We start from the raw sequence: 23,079 nt of genomic DNA on the forward strand, positions 1-23,079 counted from the left end.
TCTTTCTTTCTTTCTTTCTTTCTTTCTTTCTTTCTTTCTTTCTTTCTTTCTTTCTTTCTTTCTTTCTTTCTTTCTTTCTTTCTTTCTTTCTTTCTTTCTTTCTTTCTTTCTTTCTTTCTTTCTTTCTTTCTTTCTTTCTTTCTTTCTTTCTTTCTTTCTTTCTTTCTTTCTTTCCACGTCACTTTCTCCACATTGCTCTATCTATATCTCTCTTTCTCTCTACATCTCTCTCTGTCTCATCTGTCTCTCTCTACATCTCTCTACATCTCTCTCTCTCTCTCTCTCTCTCTGTTTACATCTTTCTCACTCTTTCTCTCTTTCTACATCTCTTTCTCTCTCTCTCTCTACATCTCTCTCTCTTTCAAATTCAAATTCAAATTCAAATGGCTTTATTGGCATGAATTGTAAACAATAACTGTTGCCAAAGCAAACAATTCAACAAATACAAAAATAATAATCAAATTATGACAAAATTGAAGGATAATAAATAAATTACAATATGTGAGAAAAAAAAATAATAATAATAATAATAATTATAATAAGAAATAACTGTACATATAGTTTATGCAATAATATATATATAATTATATAAGCAGGGTTGTTTAGTGTAGGGTGGGGCTCTGGTTTCTCAGGGTGTGGCAGTTGTGTACATATTTAGCAGATAATCCAGCACATTCTGGAATCTCTCCTAAATACAGTCTGATCAGATCTTCCTCTGTTATTAATCTGAGTGATGGGATGGTGGATGTGATGTTCTGTAGGAACTGGAGTCTGAGCTGGGTGTATTTAGAGCAGGAGGAGAGGAAGTGCTGCTCGGTTTCTACCTGCCCGGAGCTGCAGTGATCACACACTCGCTCGGCTCTGGGTCTCCAGTGTTTCCTCTGTCTCCCGCTCTCTATCTCCAGGCTGTGGGCACTGAGTCTGTACATCGTCAGTGTGTGTCTTTCTCTGGGGTTTTTAATTTTAGTCAGGTAATCTGCGAGGGTGTATTCTCTATTTAATGATCTGTAACATTCTAATTTATTAATGGAGGAAATTTCATGAAGCCAGTGATTAATATAGTCTGATTGCTGTGTTTTGTGGATGGTTTGGAGGTGTGTGTGTTTGAGGGTGTAGCAGGTGGTGGTGTGAAGGTGGTGGTGGTGTTTAATGTGTGTGAGAGGGTCTGTTTCTGGGTGTGTGCAGGTATTAAGGTATGCTGTGTGGTGATATGAGTCTGGGTGGGATTGGGACAGGTGAGAGTGGAATTTTAAAGCTCTGGTTATGATGGATAGGGAGAGAGGAAACTGGCCGAGCTCTGCTCTGCACGCCAGGTTCACCGTGCTGCGATGGACTTTTAAAATTTCTTTGCAGAATTCCAGGTGAAATTTTTCTATTGGATTCGTGTCCCATGATGCGTGTCCTTTATAAATTTTAGGTCCCCAAACTTCACTGCCATATAAAAGTATGGGTTTAATAATATAATTAAATATTTTTAGCCAGATTTGTATTGGAAGATTAAATTTGTTTAGGGATCTTTTGATGGTAAAAAATGCTTTTCTTGCTTTCTCTACCAGTGCATTCGTAGTCTTATTAAACCTGCCAGATGCACTTATTACCAGGCCCAGGTAATTGTAGTCCATACAGTGCTGTAGAGTTATTCCTCTGAATGTAAAGTGGAATTTAGATTTTTGTGATCTGGCTTTTTTTTGGAAAATCATTATTTTGGTTTTGTTGATATTAATGTCTAGGGCCCAATCTTGACAAAATTCTTCTAATATATTTAAATGTTGTTGTAAGGCTTCTGCTGTTGGAGCTAATAAAAGTAAATCATCTGCATATAATAGGAGTTTTATTTCTTTATCATTTAATTCAAGACCTAAGTTTGGAGAATTTTCAAGGGTTGTAGCCAATTTGTTGATGTATATGTTAAATAAAGTTGGAGATAGATTACATCCTTGATGCACTCCACGTCCTTGTTTAAAAAAATCTGTTCTTCTGTTCTCAATTTTTACTGCACATTTATTATCATTATATTTGGATTTAATTAAATCATAAACCTTCCCCCCTATACCAGATTCAAGTAATTGGAGAAATAGTCCATTGTGCCAAATTGAGTCGAATGCTTTTTTAAAGTCTACGAAACAAGCAAATATCTTCCCTTTGGTTTTTTGATGGACGTGTTTTTGAATGAGTGCATCTAAGGTGTAAATATGGTCTGTGGTTCGGTGTTTAGGTAGAAATCCAATTTGACATTTTGATAGGGTATTATGTTCTGTTAAATATTTTAATAGCCTGGTGTTTAGTATACTGCAGAAGACTTTGCCTAAATTACTGTTTACACAGATACCCCTGTAGTTATTTGGGTCAAATTTATCACCATTTTTATAAATTGGAGTAATTAGACCTCTATTCCAGATTACAGGAAAAAATCCACAATTAAGTACTAGATTAAAAAGTTTTAGTATGGCCAATTGTAATTTGGGACTGCTGTGTTTTAACATTTCGTTTTTTATATTATCAATTCCGCAGGCTTTTCCTTGTTTTAGTAATTTGAGTGTTTCCTTTAATTCCTGTATAGATATGGGGTAGTCTAATGGAGACTGATTGTCTTTTATAGCTGATTCTAATGTACTGAGTTTTTCAGTGATGGTATTTTTGTTTGATTCATCTGGAGTTTTATAAAGGTCTTCAAAAAACATTTTCCATATTTTGCTATTTTTAATTGAGGTATTTTTAAGATTGGTTGTTGTAATATTTTTTTTCCATAAATCCCAAAAATAATTTTCTTTAATAGCTTTTTCCATTTTACTACATTGGGTTTCTGTGTATTGATATTTTTTAGTTCTAATTAATCGTTTGTATTGTCGTAATGTTTGAAAATATTCTAGTCGCAATTGTTGGTCATTTGGGTTCCTGTGTTTCCTGTTGGCTAAATTTCGTAATTGTTTTTTGGATGTTAAACATTCCTTGTCGAACCATTTTTCTTTTGGTTTTTGTTTCAATGTTTTGGTTATTAATGTCTTTAGATTTGACTTTTTAGTTAGTTGGTAAAAAATTTTATTTAGGCAATCAGTTGCCAGATTTATGTCTTTTTTGGTAGCTTGATAGTGTGTTTGAATAAATGTATCTAACATTTGTTTAATATTTTCAGAGTCCAGTGCTGTTGTGTAATTTGTGGTACTTTCTTCTGTCCATTTGTATGGTTTAGGGAGAGGGTAAGTGTCGGTGTCTGGGTCGTGTGTGTTGGTGTTAGTTGTTGATTTTTTCAGGTACAGGACGGTTTGGCAATGGTCTGAAAGATATAATTGTGGTAAGACTACGAATGCACTGATATGTCCTGGATTGATGTCTGTGATGGCGTAATCTACCACACTGCTGCCCAGTGCAGAGCTGTAGGTGAATCTGCCCAGCGAGTCTCCTCTGGTTCTGCCGTTAACGATGTACAGACCCAGGCCTTTACACAGCTGGAGGACGTGTTTTCCGTGTTTATTAATTACACTATCATAACTTTGTCTCTGAGTGGTTATGCTTGTGTGGCAGTATAGGGTTTGTTTATGTATATTTGTTGTTTTATCTATATCAATAAAGTCGTTTTCTCTTGCAGTTCTGGCATTGAAATCTCCACATAGTAAAATATAACCTAATGTCTGGTAATTATTTATTTCACTTTGAAGATTTTCAAAAATGTCTTCTGTGTAATAAGGCGAATTTTGAGGAGGTATATAAATAGTGCATAAATATATATCTCTATCATTTCCTAATAAGTTCTTGTTTAATTTAATCCATAGATAATTTTTATTATTTTTTAGAAGAGTTATGAATGATCTATATTCTTCTTTATACCACACAAGTATACCACCTGAGTTTCTACCATTTTTAATATGGGCATGTTTTGTGGGGGGTAGATATAGTTCTATGTAATTATTCGGACAGGAAGAATTTGGATGGTTATCCCATGTTTCTTGTAGAATAATTAAATCTCTATTATATATATTATTTATAAAATCTGGATTTGTAAACTTTAGACCAAATGTTGACGAGAAAGAACCTTGAATATTCCAACAACTAATTGAAAAGGAAGCCATCATCAGATAATTATAGGTATTTCACAAAGAGATATTCAATTCATTACCCAACTATAATCATTTTTTCTAATAGTATTAATTGATTTAAGTGTAAATATTAGTGCAGTTGTATCAGTGTAGATAATTTTAAAAAGTATTATAACAAGAGTGATAAAACAAAAATGAGTTCATTAGTTTGATAAAGGATGGTGATAAATTCTCTTATCTGGTTGGAGTGTAGCTGGTTAGATTGCAGCTGGTTGGATTATATTTGGTTGGGATGTAGTTGGTTGGTTGGTTTTGGTGTAGCTGGTTTTGATAAAGCCAGTTGTGGTGTAACCAGGTGATGGGTAGTTGGTTGTGTGATAGCTGGTTGTGTTGTAGCTCTTTGGGTTGTAGTTCGTTGGGGAGTAGCTGGGTAGGGTGTAGCTGGTTGTGTGATAGCTGGTTGGGGTGTAGCTGGTTGTGCTGTAGGTCTTTGGGTTGTAGTGGGTTGGGGTGTAGCTTGTTGTGCTGTGGTTCTTTGGGTTGTAGTTGGTTGGGGTGTAGCTGGTTGGTGTGTAGTTGGTTGTACGGTAATTGGTTGTGCTGTAGTTGGTTGAGGTGTAGCTGGTTGGTGTGTAGTTGGTTGTACAATAATTGGTTGTGCTGTAGTTGGTTGGGGTGTAGCTGGGTGTACAGTTGCTGGTTGTGCTGTGGTTCTTTGGGATGTAGCTGGTTGAGGTGTAGCTGGGTGTACGGTTGTTGTTTGTGCTGTGGTTCTTTGTGGTGTAGTTCACTGGGGAGTAGCTGGGTAGGGTGTAGGTGGTTGTGTGATAGCTGGTTGTTGTGTAGCTGGTTGTGTTGTGGTTCTTTGGGTTGTAGTGGGTTGGAGTGTAGCTGGTTGGTGTGTAGTTGCTGGTTGTGCTGAGGCTCTTTGGGGTTTAACTGGTTGAGATGTAACTGGGTGTATGGTTGCTGGTTGTGCTGTGGTTCTTTGAGGTGAAGCCAGTCGGGGTGTAGTTGGTTGGGGTGTAGCTGGTTGGGTGAAGGTGTGATTCCTTGAGCAACTACAGCAGCATAAGTTCTGGGCTGTAGTTCTGGGTAAGGGTTGAGTTCTAGCTGTGGTGGTGGTGGTGGTTGCCAACTGCTGTTGGGTTGTGGAGTCTGATGGAGTGAAGGGCACTGTAGACTGTAGCTGGGAGCAATAAATGCTCTGGTGGTTTCACTGTGGTGGTTCTGAGAAGAGCTGAGGGGTTCAGATGTTGATCTTGGTCTGACTGTAGGTCTTTTGCGGTGTAAGACTGTGTCTTTCAGGCTCTTTGCAAATAGTTTGACCCCTTTTTGGTTTAGATGAAGACGGTCATAAAGGTGTCTGTGAAGAATCTGCCCATAAAGCACTACTTGCGTGTTGGGTATGTGGGTACAGAGTCTGTAAATGTCTGAGTTGATGTTGTTGATAGTGTGTTGGGCTGTGTCCAGTCTTGGTAATAAAGTGGAGATGGTGATTGTTGCTGTAGGAAATCTCTTGCTGGCTGTCATTGCTGTTTGTTGGAGTGCTTCAGGTATGTTCCTGCTGTTCTGAGTTAGATCATTGGTCCCCGTATGAATGATGATGTGCTGAATTCCGTTGTAGTTCAGGTTTGATAGTTGATCAATGGCTTTGTTTATGGTTGGAGTCCAGATCTTTGTTGAATGTTTTTTTGGGAAAAGACGTTTCATGTCTAAATATTTCCCATTAGAATCACACAGAAATAATACATCCTGTGTTGTCTTCTGTGTGTGTGGCGTTGTGTGTGTGGGTTCCTCAATGTTGAGGGAGTTAGGTGTGAGTGTGTGTGTTTGTATTGGTGGGGTAGGTTGAGGTATGGTATGAGGAGAGGGTAGTGTAGGGCGTGGGGGTGAGGAGGTGGGAGAGGTAATGTTAGTGGAGCTGGTGCAGTTTTCTCTGGTGCTTGTCTGGCTGTGTTGGGGTATCTGTGCTGGAGTGCTGAGCTGTTGAGTGATTGTGTTTAGTTCCTCTGTTATTCTCCGTAAAACTGTCCTCAGATTCTGATTATCCTCTTCCAGTTCTCTCATGGCCTGATGTAGTTCCCGGATCTCATTCTTATGTTGTAGAACTTCAGTGTAAAGTTCTCCTGCTGGTTTGCTGCTGTTGTTGTTTTCCTGAGGAGGGCAGGACAGGATTCTCTCTTTAAAATGAGTAAACTCCTGTTCCAATATAGATAGCCCTTCTCTCAGAGTCCTGATGCTGCAGGCCAGTTTAGGTGTGAGCTCCGGCTGTACTCGTGGTGTTGTAGGGCTGTGTACAGATCTGTGTACAGTGTTGTTCACTGGTGTTCTCTGTGAATCTGTAGTTTTTCTTTTTGATGCAGCAGATTTCTTCATATTTTGAAAGCAGTTTTGAAAGTTGTGTAAGCTGTTTTCAGGTCCCTGGATCATAACTGTACCGTTATGATATATATTTATTGTTAGGATGGGGCATGTGTACTCAGCATCTTCATATGTAGTGATTTGTCTGCCTTTGCTTATTCCGTTTTTCTTTATGTAAGTGAAAGACTCACTGATCACTGTATGCCAGTCTGCAGGGTGATGGGTGGAGAAGAGCAGGTTACACATTACCTTTAGATTGTTCTTTGTAGTGAAATCTGCCACTAAAGTTTCTGGGTTGTCAGACAGGATTTTTGTTTTGAATATTTTCCTGGCGTTTGCTGATTTGACGTGCGGTGGATACTGCACCTCGCTGCCGTTCAAGTATAGCGAGTGTCCGCTGGAAGCGCTGGGTCCGCTGGAAGCGCTGGGTCCGCTGGAAGCGCAGGAAGCGGCCGTTTCCATTTTCCGTGTGTGTGTGTGTGTGTGTAAGTGTGTGTGTGTGTAAGTGTGTGTGTGTGTGTAAGTGTGTGTGTGTATATGTGTGTGTGTGTTGTTCTCTCACCGCTGTGTGAGAGCGCTGTGTGTTAGTGTTAGGTTAACAGCTGATCGGTCGCGGATGTTGTTGTTAGTAACGGCTGAAGTCCATCAGCTGATCTTCGCGCTCCGTACTTCGGCTGTAGTTCATAATAAACTCTCTTTTTTTTCCCTACAGGTGCTCTGTCCTTTACTTCATCGTAATATCATGTAGATAAATGATAAATCAATCACTCAGTGTGAAAATACCTTAAAAGTTTAGGTTCTGTTTAGGAGCTTACGTTTTCTGCTGCCATTTAAACGCGTCTCCATGGTAACTCTCTCTCTCTCTACATCTCTCTCACTCTCTACATCTCTCTCTCTACATCTCTCTCACTCTACATCTCTCTCACTCTCTACATCTCTCTCTCTCTACATCTCTCTCACTCTCTACATCTCTCTCTCTACATCTCTCTCTACATCACTCTCTCTCTACATCTCTCTCTCTCTACATCTCTCTCTCTACATCTCTCTCTCTCTACATCTCTTTCTCTCTCTCTCTCTACATCTCTCTCTCTCTACATCTCTCTCTCTCTCTTTCATTCACTCTACATCTCTTTCTCTCTCTCTCTCTACATCTCTCTCTCTCTCTCTTTCTCTACATCTCTCTTTCCACATAGCTCTTTCTCTACATCTCTCTCTCTCTCTTTCATTCACTCTACATCTCTTTCTCTCTCTCTCTCTACATCTCTCTCTCTCTCTTTCTCTACATCTCTCTCTCTCTACATCTCTCTCACTCTCTACATCTCTCTCTCTCTACATCTCTCTCACTCTACATCTCTCTCACTCTCTACATCTCTCTCTCTCTACATCTCTCTCACTCTACATCTCTCTCTCTCTACATCTCTCTCTCTCTACATCTCTCTCTCTCTCTACATCTCTCTCACTCTACATCTCTCTCACTCTCTACATCTCTCTCTCTCTACATCTCTCTCTCTCTCTACATCTCTCTCTCTCTACATCTCTCTCACTCTCTACATCTCTCTCACTCTACATCTCTCTCACTCTACATCTCTCTCTCTCTACATCTCTCTCACTCTACATCTCTCTCTCTCTACATCTCTCTCTCTCTACATCTCTCTCACTCTCTACATCTCAGTTCAGTTCAGAGGTGCTTTATTAGCATGAATGTAATTACATACACTATTGCTAAAGCAATTAATAATACAAGTAAACAGACGTTATAAAAAAAAAATAATAATAATAATAATAATAATAAAAAAATACTAATAATAACAAAAATAAAATACATAAATAAATCTACAGATTAGAGAGAAAGAAAGAAAGAAAAAAAAAACAGTAATATTAAAAAGGTTGAGTTATTAATAAAGAAAATAAGTAAAAGTAGTAATAAAGCATGTTAAAGTTAGATTAATAGAAGTAAAAGAGGTAACATTAATATATTAATATCAATATAACATATTACAGATATAAGTACAGATATTAGTGATTGGTGGACGGTCTCACTGGTTGTCTCTCAGGTTGTGACAGGCTGTAATGTATTGGGCAGCGAGTGTGATCAGCTCTCTGCTCTCTCCCAGTATGTAGGGCAGTTTGTGTGTATTAGTGCAGTGTAGGAACTCGGGGGCGACGCTGCTAAATTTCCTATAATATAAACTCCTGATGGAGTGGTATTTTGGACACTCTGTGAGGAAGTGCAGCTCTGTCTCCACCACTGCCAGCTCACAGTGAGAGCACAGTCTGGCCTCTCTGGGTGTCCAGTTCAGTTCAGTTCTCTCTCACTCTCTACATCTCTCTCTCTCTACATCTCTCTCACTCTACATCTCTCTCTCTCTACATCTCTCTCTCTCTACATCTCTCTCACTCTACATCTCTCTCTCTCTACATCTCTCTCTCTCTACATCTCTCTCACTCTCTACATCTCTCTCTCTCTACATCTCTCTCACTCTACATCTCTCTCTCTCTACATCTCTCTCTCTCTACATCTCTCTCACTCTACATCTCTCTCACTCTACATCTCTCTCACTCTACATCTCTCTCTCTCTACATCTCTCTCACTCTCTACATCTCTCTCTCTAAATCTCTCTCTCTACTTCTCTCTTTCCACATAGCTCTTTCTCTACATCTCTCTCACTCTCTACATCTCTCACTCTCTACATCTCTCACTCTCTACATCTCTCTCTCTGTCTACATCTCTCTCACTCTCTACATCTCTCTCTCTAAATCTCTCTCTCTACTTCTCTCTTTCCACATAGCTCTTTCTCTACATCTCTCACTCTCTACATCTCTCTCTCTGTCTACATCTCTCTCACTCTCTACATCTCTCAAGTCAAGTCAAGAGGCTTTTATTGTCATTACATCTGAGTACAGGTACACAGTGTGATGAAATTACGTTCCTCCGGAACCATGGTGCAACATAGAACAACAAGCAATAGACAACATAAAGTGCAGGAGTGACAACAGTGCAACATAAAATTATAACACTAAATAACAATAAATACAATAAATACAAAGGACGAGACAATTTAAAGACAGGACAGTGCAGTACCGATACGGTATAATAAGTGTATAGTGGGGATAAGGTGCAGAGATGTGTGACATACTGTAACATATAGAACATATATAATCACAGCAGTTACTGAGGTAGAGTTTATAGTTTTTAAGAGTGCAGCAAATAAAGTCATGTCAGCCTCTGTGTGCTGACTGGGTGTGTGTGTGGGTGAAGTTCAGTTCTTGTGAGTGTAAAGGGGGGGGGGTGTGCAGTTTAGATTTGTGCGAGTGTGTTGGGTGAGTGGTGGGTGGGGTGGGGGTTCAGTTCTGTCTCTGTGCGTTGAGAAGTCTGACTGCCTGGTGGATGAAGCTGTTGCAGAGTCTACTAGTGGAGGCTCGGATGCTCCTGTATCTTCTGCCGGACGGCATCAGACCGAAGAGTCCGTGTGAGGGATGGGTGGGGTCGTCCACAATGCTGGTGGCTTTGCGGATGCAGCGTGTGGTGTAGATCTCAGTGATGGAGGGAAGAGAGACTCCGATGATTTTCTCAGCTGTCCGCACTATCCGCTGTAGGGTCTTGCGGTCTGAGGTGTTGCAATTCCCAAACCAGACGGTAATGCAGGTGCTCAGGATGCTTTCTACAGTCCCTCTGTAGAACATGGTGAGGATGGGGGGTGGGAGATGTGCTTTCCTCAGTCTCCGCAGGAAGTAGAGGCGCTGCTGGGCTTTCTTGGTTATGGAGCTGGTGTTGAGGGACCAGGTGAGGTTCTCTGCAATGTGAACACCGAGGAACTTGGTGTTATCCACAATTTCCACAGCAGAGCCGTTGATGTTCAGCGGGTGGTGGACACCTGGAGCTCTCCTGAAGTCAACAACCATCTCCTTGGTTTTATCCACGTTAAGAGATAGGTTGTTGGTTCTGCACCAGTCCGTCAGCCACTGCACCTCCTCTCTGTATGCTGACTCGTCGTTCTTGCTGATGAGGCCAACTACAGTTGTGTCATCAGCGAACTTGATGATGTGGTTTGAGCTGTACTTTGCAGTACAGTCATGAGTCAGCAGAGTGAACAGCAGTGGGCTGAGCACACAGCCCTGGGGGGCGCCGGTGCTTAGTATGGTGGTGCTGGAGGTGTTGTTTCCAATCCTGACTGATTGTGGTCTCTCAGTCAGGAAGTCTAAAACCCAGTTGCAGAGGGAGGAGTTCAGGCCCAGCAAGCTCAGTTTTCCTATCAGATGCTGAGGGATGATGGTGTTGAATGCTGAACTGAAGTTGATGAACAGCATTCGAACATAGCAGTCTTTGTTGTCCAGGTGGGTGAGAGCCAGGTGGAGCGCAGTAGAGATGGCATCGTCTGTTGATCTGTTTGGACGATACGCAAACTGCAGATGGTCCAGTGAGGACGGGAGCTGGTTTTTGATGTGCCTCATGACCAGCTTCTCAAAGCACTTCATGATGATGGGAGTAAGTGCAATGGGACGGTAGTCATTAAGGCAGGACACTTGAGACTTCTTCGGCACAGGGACGATGGTGGTCGTCTTGAAGCACGTCGGCACGATTGCAGTACTCAGAGAGATGTTGAAAATGTCCGTGAGAACATCCGTGAGTTGTTCTGCACATCCTCTGAGCACTCTGCCAGGTATGCTGTCTGGTCCTGGGGCTTTCCGTGGGTTGACTCTGAGTAGAGTTTTCCGCACATCAGCTGAGGACAGGCACAGTACCTGGTCGTTTGGAGGAGGTGTAGTCTTCCATGCTGTCGTGTAGTTCTGTGCTTCGAACCTTGCGTAGAAGGAGTTCAGTGCATCTGGAAGGGAGGCATCACTGTTACAAGCAGGGGGGGGTGACTTGTAGTTGGTGATGGTCTGGATGCCCTGCCACATGCGCCGAGTGTCAGTAGTGTCCTGGAAGTGGGCGTGGATTTTCTTTGCGTAGGTGCGCTTTGCCTCTCTGATCCCCCGGGAGAGCTTGGCTCTAGCTTTTCGGAGGCCAGCCCTGTCCCCTGACTTAAAGGCCTTGTCTCGGGATCTCAGCAGCGCACGCACCTCTGCAGTCATCCACGGCTTCTGGTTGGGGCGGGATGTGATGGTTTTGGAGACAGTAACATCCTCAATGCACTTGCTGATGTAGCCAGTCACTGAGTCTGTGTACTCCTCCAGGTTGATGGAGTCATCAGAGGTAGCAGCTTCTCTGAACATGTCCCAGTCAGTGTGCTCAAAACAGTCCTGAAGAGCAGAGATGGCTCCTGGAGGCCAGGTTGTAACTTGCTTCTTCTCTGATTTGGCACGTCTGATGAGCTGTCTGTATGCTGGGATGAGCATGACAGTGATATGATCAGAGTAGCCGTAGTGGGGGCGGGGCTCTGCTCTGTACGAACCGGGAATGTTAGTATACACACAATCGAGCAGGTTAGCTCCACGGGTTGGAAAATCCACATGTTGGTGAAAGCTGGGCAGCAGAGCCTTCAGATTACTGTGATTGAAATCACCAGCAACAATAAACAGTCCGTCGGGGTGTGAGTTCTGGAGTTTGGAGATAACAGTGTACAGTTCTTGCAGAGTGTTAGCATTAGCACCGTTAGCATTAGCATTAGCACTGGGTGCTACATACACTGCTATTATGTAGACGCTGCTAAGCTCTCTGGGCAGGTAGAATGGCCTGGCTCTGACTACAGCAAACATCACCAGCGGTGAGCAGTAGCTGGAGATCAGCGCAGCGTTGTTACACCATGCTGTGTTGATGTAAACACACACCCCACCTCCACGTACTTTGCCCGAGAGGCCGGCGTCGCGGTCCGCGCGGTAGCTTAGCATGCCGCTCACCTCAATCGCGGAGTCCGGGATGGAGTCCGTTAACCACGTCTCCGTGAAAACGAACACACAGCAGTCTCTGAACTCGCGCTGGGATGTCCGCTGGAGCCGGAGATAGTCAATCTTGTTCGGCAGGGAGCAAACGTTGGAGAGAAGGAGAGATGGAACCGCTAGCCGGCTGGAGTTAGCCATTAGCTTAGCGCGGACACCGGCTCTCTTACCGCGCTTTCGGCTCCTCGCGCAACGCTTGCGGAGAGACCTCTTCCGGCTAGCAGGCTCAGGAAATGCCTCTTTCCACATCGCTCTTTCTCTACATCTCTCTCTCTCTACATCTCTCTCTCTCTTTCTCTCTCTCTACATCTCTCTCTCTCTTTCTCTCTCTCTACATCTCTCTCTCTACATCTCTCTTTCCACATTGCTCTTTCTCTACATCTCTCTCTCTAAATCTCTCTCTCTCTTTATCTCTCTCTACATTTCTCTCTACATCTCTGTCTCTCATCTGTCTCTCTCTACATCTCTCTCTCTCTCTCTCTCTCTCTCTCTCTCTCTCTCTCTCTGTCAGCAGTGTGACGGTGTGTTTTGTATTCTGGGATGTCGGCAGCACTCGGCTCTTGTTTGGCTACACTGCCTCAGTGCTGCCGTATAGATAAGCCTCACTGGATGTGTGTGTGTGTTAGCGCGTGTGTGTGTGTGTTAGCGTGTTTGTGTGTGTGTGTGTGTGTGTGTGTGTGTGTGTGTGTGTGTTAGCGTGCGTGTGTGCGTGTGTGTGTGCGTGTGTGCGTGTGTGTTAAGTGTTTGTGAGCGTGCTCTGGCTGTAAGAGTGACAGACTGACTGATCCTTCAGAGTGAAGCTCAACTGGCTCTGGCTGGATCAGACAAATACCCACAGCCGTCTGTCTGCCAGCAACACACACACACACACACACACACTCACAGAGGCTTCTGTACAGCACTGTTGCACAAACAGCTCTGTAAACAGTCCTTAACCTTTGACCAAATTTCACTTTTTGTCTTTTCTATACACTGAGAAGCCAAATGCCATTCGACAGATGCTACTATTGTGTCCCATGACTTTTGGCATGTTTCTTGACTTTTGGCATGGTCCCATGGTGGCTAAAGTACGCTGCCCTGACCAGTGGGATATGTGGGCGGAGTCTTCTGCCAGATCCACTTGTCTGTTCACATGGATAGTTCTAGCTGGACGCTGCTGAACTGTCTGGTGTGTTTGTACTCCCAGATATGTGGTGTATTTAATCAGTCTGCCACTGCTTGTCCTGCCTGATGACGTCCATTAAATTATGTAAATGGTTGTAAAGAATAAAAAAAGAAGTTAAATCTATGTTTTGCCTTGTAAAAAAAACAACTTTACATCACTAGTCATTTTGTACTGAGGAAATGTTGTAAACGAGCACAGGTTTTGGAAAAACTTTGTATGGAAATCCAACTTCTGCCTTTCTCTTTCTCTTTTTCGCTTTCTTTCTTAAAGTTCAATAAACTTTTTTTTGTAATTGATGAAATTAGACAATTTCAAAGAATATTAACATTTAGAACAGAAATATAGTATATAGTATTTTTAATTTCCAGTAATACAAACAATAATAATAAATATAATATAAAGTAAAATACATATTTTTTATCAATCATAGTATCTTTTACATTTACCTAATTGTAAAAGTAAGATATGTAATTAAAACCATAATAACAACAACTTAGAACACTGAAAAAAATAACTTTTGTTACTTGTAACAGAAGTGAGTGCCAGTAACAGGAATGAGTGCCAGTAACAGGAGTGAGTTCCATGATTGTGTGCCCTGTAACAGGAGAGAGTTCCAGGAGTGAGTGCCAGTAACAGGAGTGAGTTCCATGATTGTGTGCCCTGTAACAGGAGTGAGTTCCAGGAGTGAGTGCCAGTAACAGGAGTGAGTTCCATGATTGTGTGCCCTGTGACAGGAGTGAGTTCCAGGAGTGAGTGCCAGTAACAGGTGTGAGTGCCAGTAACAGGTGTGAGTGCCAGTAACAGGTGTGAGTTCCAGTAACAGGTGTGAGTTCCAGTAACAGGAGTGAGTTCCAGTAACAGGAGTGAATTCCATGATTGTGTGCCCTGTGACAGGAGTGAGTTCCAGGAGTGAGTGCCAGTAACAGGAGTGAGTTCCAGTAACAGGAGTGAATTCCATGATTGTGTGCCCTGTGACAGGAGTGAGTTCCAGGAGTGAGTGCCAGTAACAGGAGTGAGTTCCAGTAACAGGAGTGAGTTCCAGTAACAGGAGTGAGTTCCAGTAACAGGAGTGAGTGCCAGTAACAGGAGTGAGTGCCAGTAACAGGAGTGAGTTCCATGATTGTGTGCCCTGTGACAGGAGTGAGTTCCAGGAGTGAGTGCCAGTAACAGGTGTGAGTGCCAGTAACAGGTGTGAGTGCCAGTAACAGGTGTGAGTGCCAGTAACAGATTAGAAACCTTGTAAAAAAATAAGTAAAGCTGCCTGAGTTTGAGCAGTACATGTTATGAATAGTTAAATATATGTGTTATTAGATTCAGAGTTGAACAAATATAAAAAAAATTCGGTGGAATGACATGTATATGTTATACCTAACTGATAGAAATAAATGTGTATTATAGAGCTCTGCTGTGTAGAACAGGCGCATATTTGTATGCATTAATAATGGAGGATGTTTCTCTTCACCTGTGTTAGGTCGGGTGTTTTCTCTGTGCCGCTGGGGAGAGCTTCTCCCTGGGTTTACACACACACACACACACATACACACTGAATTAAACATCAAGGAGATGGCTTTGGTTGCGGCGCTGTAATCTAGCCGTGTTCAGGTGCGCTCTGCACCGCAGGGGATGATGATGATCGGTGAGCGCCGTCGACTCGTAACAGTAACGCCATAACGCAAATAACTTTATTTACTCAACACAACAAAGTTCAGAAAGAGTCTTAAACTTCTGTTTATTTACAGTAAGCTTAGATTTCTAAATTTAAACTAAGGCTGGGTGCAGCAGCATTAGCATTAGCGGCTAACTGCTCTAATGCCGCCTGACAGTGCTACACTGAAGAACTCTGAGTGGCTTTACTGCTCCTTAATACCTGACTGGTAGAATTCATACAAAAGACAGAGCGCCCGACGATTTTTGAGAAAAGTAAATGGTTTTATGTGCAGCTTATAGTGTGAAAAATAGTCGATTAATTAAATGAATTTTCAGTAGAATATTCAATTGCTAGCATTTCGCAGCTTACTGACAGCACCAGTTATGATGCTGTGCCATCTCTCTCTCTTTCTCTCTCTCTCTCCCTCTCCAGATTTAAACTAAGGCTAGGTGCAGCAGCATTAGCTTTAGCGGCTAACTGCTCTAATGCCGCCAGACAGCGCTACACTGAGGAACCCTGAGTGCCTTTAATGCTCCTTAATACCTGACTGGTGGAATTCATACATAATGCAGTGTGCTCAACTGTTTTTTGGGAAAATTAAATGGTTTTAAGTGCGCCTTATAGTGTGAAAAATAGTTGATTAATTAAATGAATTTTCAGTAGAATATTCAATTGATAAAATATTCAATAAGTTGAGCCCTAAATTCAGCATTTCGCAGCGTACTGACAACACCCATTACGATGCTGTGCCATCTCTCTTTCTCTGTTTCTCTCTCTCTCTCTCTCTCTCTCTCTCTCGCGCTGTCTCTCGCGCTGTCTCTCACCTCACGCTGGACAGCAGCATTCGTCTTGATTAAAAGAGCCTCCTGTTCATTTTCATGTCTGATTTAACTGCCATTAGTGTCCTGAGCACTGGCACTCTGCACTGCCAGTTAATAGAATTTTTACCCACTAATCAAATCCTTTGTTTAAGTGGCGGAAAAAATGAATAACTGCTTCACATTAAAGAAAGTGCACATACGGCACAGCCGGCCAGATGGTGCCAGCCGAGTGGCACGACAGCGGGCAGCGCCAGCGCTCACACTGTTCCCGTTCCTGTGTTCCAGCGGACGCCCTGCGGAGGCCCAGGCTGCTGCCCGACGTCCCCTGCGCTCTGGAGAGGGTGGACGTGTCCCTGGCGCCGTCCACGGAGGTCTTCGAGGCGGACCTGCTGCAGATGCTCAATTACGATCGCCACATCACGGTAACACGCCCACCCCATGCCCACCCACACTGCTGAGTGTGTATTACATAATACGTAATATTAACAGCTCTGTTAACAAAAAAAGAGATCACAAACCATCAGACCAAACCAAACTGAACTGCTTGAATTTCTGCACCAGGAGTGTAAAGCATAAAGTTATCCAAAAGCAGTGTGTAAGACTGGTGGAGGAGAACATGATGCCAAGAAGGGTTATTCCACCAAATATTGATTCCTGAACTCTTAAATCTTTATGAATATGAACTTGTTTTCTTTGCATTATTTGAGGTCTGAAAGCTCTGCATCTTTTTTGTTATTTCAGTCATTTCTCATTTTCTGTAAATAAATGCTCTAAATGAGAATATTTTTATTTGTAATTTGGGAGAAATGTTGTCTGTAGTTTATAGAATAAAACAACAATGTTCATTTTACTCAAACATAAACCTATAAATAGCAAAATCAGAGAAACTGATTCAGAAACTGAAGTGATCTCTTCATTTTTTTGTAACAGAGCTGTATAATATATATATATATATATATATATATATATATATATATATATATATATATATACGCGTGTGTGTGTGTGTGTGTGTGTGTGTGTTCCTGTCTCTCAGTTCCGGCCTCTCTGGTCTCTCTGTTATTGCTGTCATTAAGACGCCCGCGTGTGACACAGACTGTGTTTCTTTATTTTGAATACAGAGCAGCATAATCATTACCCACACTGCACTGGGCCTATAATTATAGAGATGCATTACATTGTGCTGGGAGGAAGATGAGGGGACCCTGCGAACTGACCACTGACTTTTTAACGCATTAAAAAGGAAGAAAAAAAAAATGGAAGTTGTCGGGAAAGTGGGCTGGAGTAGTGAGTATGGGTTTCAGTGGTGGAAAAACGAGACAACAGAGCTTTTATACTTATAGCCACATGGTGTTCCTAATGAATTGGCCAGTCCCTACAGCATCAAAAGACAATACTTAAAATCTGACATGGCTGAATATGTTCTTTTCATTAAGCTGGAGTGAATTGTTGGTTATAAGCTCAGCTGCAGTCTGAACTCATTCATAGCTTTTAAGATTCTAGCTAAAGGATTAAAAGTCAAACTTAACGTGAAGCTCTGCTCTATCGTGCATGTGCGCCACTTACAAAGCACAAACCAAGCAGATATATGTCAAATATGGATCACATTTAATCAGATTGTGTGAGCAGCCCAAAATAAATCAGATTTAGTCAGAAAATGGGATTTAGGCCTGTTTTGTCTTCTGTGTGAACAGAAGTAATTTGTCCCGGGAAAAATCTGAACTTTTCATTGAGTAGAAGGGAAAAATGGACATAAGTAGTGAGTAAAAGTTTCAGTGGTGGAAAAACGAGTAAACAAACCTCTTTTACATATATTTGGATTGATGCTTCTTTTAGTGATATCAGAAGACTCATGTCGCAGCCATGTGGTGTCCCTAATGAATTGGCCAATCCCTACAGCATCAAAAGAATATACTAAAAGTCTGACATGGCTGAATAATGTGTTATTTTTATCGAACTGATGTGAATTATTGGTTTTAAGCTCAGCTGCACTCTGAACTCATTCATACCTCTTGAGATTCAACTGAAGGATTAAAGTGAAACTTAATGTGAAGCACTGCTCTTTCATGTATGTGTATCACTTACACAGCACCTACTGATCAGACAGATGTTTGATATGGGTCACATTTATACAGATTGTGCAAACAGCATGAAATAAATATCAGATTTGGTCAGAAATTCGGATTTAGGCCTGTTTTGCCTTCTGTGTGAACGTACAAGGATAGCAAATCAAATGGGAAAATGGACAGCAGCAGTGAGTAAGAGTTTCAGTGTTGGAAAAACGAGATAACAGACCTCGTACACATATTTGGACTGATGTGTTTCTTCCAATAATAATAGACAACTCGTATTGCAGCCATGTGGTGTTCCTAATAAGTTGGCCAATTCCTACAGCATGAACATAAAATAATAAAAACCTGATATGGCTAAATAATGTCATTTTATCGAGCCGAAGTGAATTTTTGATTATAATGATATATCAACTGCAGTCTGAATGCAGTCTCATTCGAAGCTTTTAAGATTTTGGTTGAAGGATTAAAGTGAAACTTAACGTGAAGCACGGCTGTTTAGCACATGTGTGCTGCTTACACAGTGCAGTGATTTGGTCAGAAAGCTGTTCAGCCCTGCAGTGGAGGAGAGGCGTGTGTGTGTGTGTAGTGTGTGTGTGTAGTGTGTGTGTGTAGTGTGTGTGTGTAGTGTGTGTGTGTAGTGTGTGTGTGTGTAGTGTGTGTGTGTGTAGTGTGTGTGTAGTGTGTGTGTAGTGTGTGTGTAGTGTGTGTGTAGTGTGTGTGTAGTGTGTGTGTAGTGTGTGTGTAGTGTGTGTGTGTAGTGTGTGTGTAGTGTGTGTGTAGTGTGTGTGTAGTGTGTGTGTGTAGTGTGTGTGTAGTGTGTGTGTAGTGTGTGTGTAGTGTGTGTGTAGTGTGTGTGTAGTGTGTGTGTAGTGTGTGTGTAGTGTGTGTGAGCACTGGAACAAACAGGCCAGCTCACTAACCATGTTTGACAGATGTACTCAAGCGGCTGCAATTATTTACACACTGAACACGGAGGGAGGGAGGGAGGGAGGGAGGGATGGAGGGAGCAGGTGAAGGATGGAGGATGGATGAACGGATGGATGAAAGTGAAAATCAATAATGGTTTCTTGATAAACATCTCATTCCACTGAACTGTTGCGAAACAGACATGACCCATAAATTATCGATTGGTGAAAAATCTGTGCGAAGGCCTGTCACACGATATATTGTCCCATAAATAATTGTGATAAATGATATTATTGACATTTTAAGACAATTTTATGCCTCTGATTACATTTACTTAATTTTAACAGTAATGAACTTTTCTTTTTTTTAAAGAATATTCAGCTTTTAAACTGATGTTTTAAAAAAATAATAATAATAATTATAAATAAAATGAAACCACACTTTTTAAAGTAAACTGATTTTAAAATAACATTCTTGCTAAGAAAATCATAATATAATGTGATATATTATTTCAGCAACAAAAAAAATAGTGACAACGTATACAGATCTGCACATTGATTAAAATCTAATCAAACAAAACCTGCGTTTTATTGTCGACAAACCGACTTATTCCATTTATGGGCATTCCTCAATAAATAAAATGAGTTGAGTCAAGTCAAATTACATTACTTTCCTTCCCAAAGTTACAGCAAAAAAAAAAAAAAAACCTTAAGCGATAGTTGACTATTGATGAATCAATAATGTTAATTTTAAAATGGAAGAAATATAAGATAACAGTGAATCGTCCTCACTCTGGAGTGCAATGCTAGATCTCCCCTCATTGGGTGATGAATGATGTGAAGAGTAATTGTAAGGAAGAAGGGTTGAGCTTGTTAATGGTCTCAAGGTAGCTAGGAGCATAGTCACCAAAAGGGGGGGTGGGGTCACCTCGAGCAGTTTGGACTGTGTGTCTCTCCACTCTTCCTCCAGACTCTGCTCCCTTGATTTACTAATAAAATGTAAAATTTACTGGTGATCAGTGATGGCTCGGACATATCGTTCACCATCCTTGGAGTTCTTTTTTAAGGAAATGGCAAATCAAAGTAAACCTGATAATTTTATCAGATGTCGTTTTGCTGGGCTGCTGTGAGTTTAATCAGTCTCCTGGGATCAGATCCCGTCTCGACGTATTTGCGTCCAATTACCGCAGATTTCCCGGTGGGATTTTATAGTAAAGGACTAACTGCAGTACATTATTTATGATTTGGTCACTGTTTGATCACAATATCTTTTGATTTCTGATTTGAATCTACAGTGTATGAAGTAATATCCGTTCTGGATATCCTGGCTCAGGACCAGCTTCTACTGGGAGCTGATTTCTGAAGGTCTAATCTAGTTTTTTTTATATACAGTTGTGGTCAAAAGTTTACATACACTTGTAAAAAAACATAATGTTATGGCTGTCTTGAGTTTTCAATAAGTTCTACAACTCTTATTTTTCTGTGATAGAGTGATCGGAACACATACATGTTTGTCACAAAAAACAGTCATAAAATTTGGTTCTTTCATAAATTTATTATGGGTCTGCTGAAAATGTCACCAAATCTGCTGGGTCAAAAATATACATACAGCAACATTAGTATTTGGTTACATGTCCCTTGGCCATTTTCACGGCAACTAGGCGCTTTTGGTAGCCATCCACAAGCTCCTGGCAAGCTTCAGGTCGAATGTTTGACCACTCTTCTTGACAGAATTGGTGCAGTTCAGCTAAATGTGATGGTTTTCTTGCATGAACCCGTTTCTTTAGCACTGTCCACATGTTCTCAATGGGGTTTAAGTCAGGACTTTGGGAAGGCCATTCTAAAACCTTAATTCTAGCCTGGTTTAGCCATTCCTTTACCACTTTTGATGTGTGTTTTGGGTCATTGTCTTGTTGGAACACCCAACTGCGCCCAAGACCCAACCTTCGGGCTGATGGTTTTAAGTTTTCCTGCAGAATTTGGAGGTAATCCTCCTTCTTCATTATCCCATTTACTTTCTGCAAAGAACCAGTTCCACTGGCAGCAAAACATCCCCAGAGCATAATACTACCACCACCATGCTTGACAGTAGGCATGGTGTTCCTGGGATTAAAGGCCTCACCTTTTCTCCTCCAAACATATTGCTGGGTGTTGTGGCCAAACAGCTCAATTTTTGTTTCGTCTGACCAGAGAACTTTCCTCCAGAAGGTTTTATCTTTGTCCATGTGATCAGCAGCAAACTTCAGCCGAGTCTTAAGGTGCCTTTTCTGGAGCAAGGGCTTCTTTCTTGCACGGCAGCCTCTCAGTCCATGGCGATGTAAAACACGCTTGACTGTGGAGACTGACACCTGTGTTCCATCAGCTTCCAAATCCTTGCAGACCTGCTTCTTGGTGATTCTTGGTTGACTCTTGACCATCCTGACCAATCTCCTCTCGGCAGCATGTGATAGCTTGCGTTTTCTTCCTGATCGTGGCAGTGACACAACTGTTCCATGCACTTTATACTTGCGTATAATTGTCTGCACAGTTGCTCTTGGGACCTGTAGCTGCTTTGAAATGGCTCCAAGTGACTTCCCTGACTTGTTCAAGTCAATAATTCGCTTTTTCAGATCCACACTGAGTTCCTTTGACTTTCCCATTGTAGCTTTTGTAGCTGAGTCTAATCACTGGGTCAAATGAGCCCTATTTAAATGGGCTCATGAGAAGTCAACAGCTGTAGTCAATCAGAATCACTTACAAGAAGTGAAGAGGCCATGACATGAAGCTAATTTGATTGACACAACTCGCTACATCACCAAAATTGACAAATTTTGTTGCTGTATGTATATTTTTGACCCAGCAGATTTGGTGACATTTTCAGCAGACCCATAATAAATTTATGAAAGAACCAAATTTTATGACTGTTTTTTGTGACAAACATGTATGTGTTCCGATCACTCTATCACAGAAAAATAAGAGTTGTAGAACTTATTGAAAACTCAAGACAGCCATAACATTATGTTTTTTTACAAGTGTATGTAAACTTTTGACCACAACTGTATATATATATATATATATATATATATAAAAAGTGTTTGTAAAGCTGGATGTTTGTTATATTTGATTTGGTCATGCTAGTTGACCATCAGGAAGAAAAAGTGGTCATATTGTTGTGATCAGGCCACTTCACGTCAGCTAAATAGTTTGTTATTCTATTCTTTTGCATGGTGGTAGGAACTGTACTACATTACATTTTTTGTTTGGATGAATACGTTGTACTGTTTTCGTAAAACTGATGTTTTTAGTAATTTTATGGACACTTTTAAGGGGGAATCTCCCTCCCCACAGCAAACACTGAGCAACACCACAGCAACCACCTAGCAACATCACAGTAAATGTCCACCAACACCACAGCAACCACCCAGCAACACCACAGCAAACACCACAGCAAATGCCTAGCAACATTACAGTAACCATCTACCAACACCACAGCAACCACCCAGCAACACCACAGTAACCATCTGCAAACGCCTAGCAAACACCTAGCAAACAGCACAACAAACGCCTAGCAACACCACAGGTAACCATCTACCAACACCATAGCAACCACCTAGCAAAACCACAACAACCATCTAGCAACCCCACATCAACCATCTAGCAACCCCACATCAAACACCTAGCAAACAGCACAACGAACACCTGGCAACACCACAGTAACCGTCAGACACATTGATGCACATTGGTATAGAGATTTATTAATTTCTTGTCTCTTAATGTGTTTGAGAGCATCAGTTGTAAAGTTGTGAAGAGGTAGATTTAGTTTAAAATGAACTTAAACCTGCCGTTTGCCATATATTTGCTAAATATTTCCTTCAAAAAGAAAACTACGATAATGTGCACTTTAAGCATTATGTAATGTATGTTCTTCCAAATTCCAAATTTAAATATTGTCATTTAGAGCCTTTATTTACAGAAAAGAGAAGTTTGAGAAATGGCTGAAATAACAAAAAAGATGCAGAACTTTCAGACCTCAAATAATGCAAAGAAAACTTCAAAGAAAACAAGTTCATATTCATAAAGTTTTAAGAGTTCAGAAATCAATATTTGGTGGAATAATCCTGCTTTTTAATCACAGTTTTTTTCATACAACTTGGCATCATGTTCTCCTCCACCAGTCTTACACACTGCTTTTGGATAACTTTATGCTGCTT

The 23,079-nt window shown here is 41.3% G+C and overlaps 1 protein-coding gene across 4 annotated transcripts in view; it reads left to right on the forward strand.

The window, feature by feature from the left end:
- The window catches only part of nphp4 (nephronophthisis 4), a 313,994-nt gene that overhangs the window by 75,505 nt on the left and 215,410 nt on the right, over positions 1–23,079 (forward strand). For all 4 annotated transcript variants that reach the window (XM_022670986.2, XM_022670983.2, XM_022670984.2 and 1 more), the window contains exon 7: positions 16,198–16,334. In XM_022670986.2, coding sequence (XP_022526707.2) covers positions 16,198–16,334 — 137 coding nt within the window. The remainder of the gene's footprint in view (positions 1–16,197; positions 16,335–23,079) is intronic.

The sequence above is a fragment of the Astyanax mexicanus genome, chromosome 12, assembly GCF_023375975.1.
Source record: "Astyanax mexicanus isolate ESR-SI-001 chromosome 12, AstMex3_surface, whole genome shotgun sequence".
Taxonomy (NCBI): Eukaryota; Metazoa; Chordata; class Actinopteri; order Characiformes; family Acestrorhamphidae; genus Astyanax; species Astyanax mexicanus.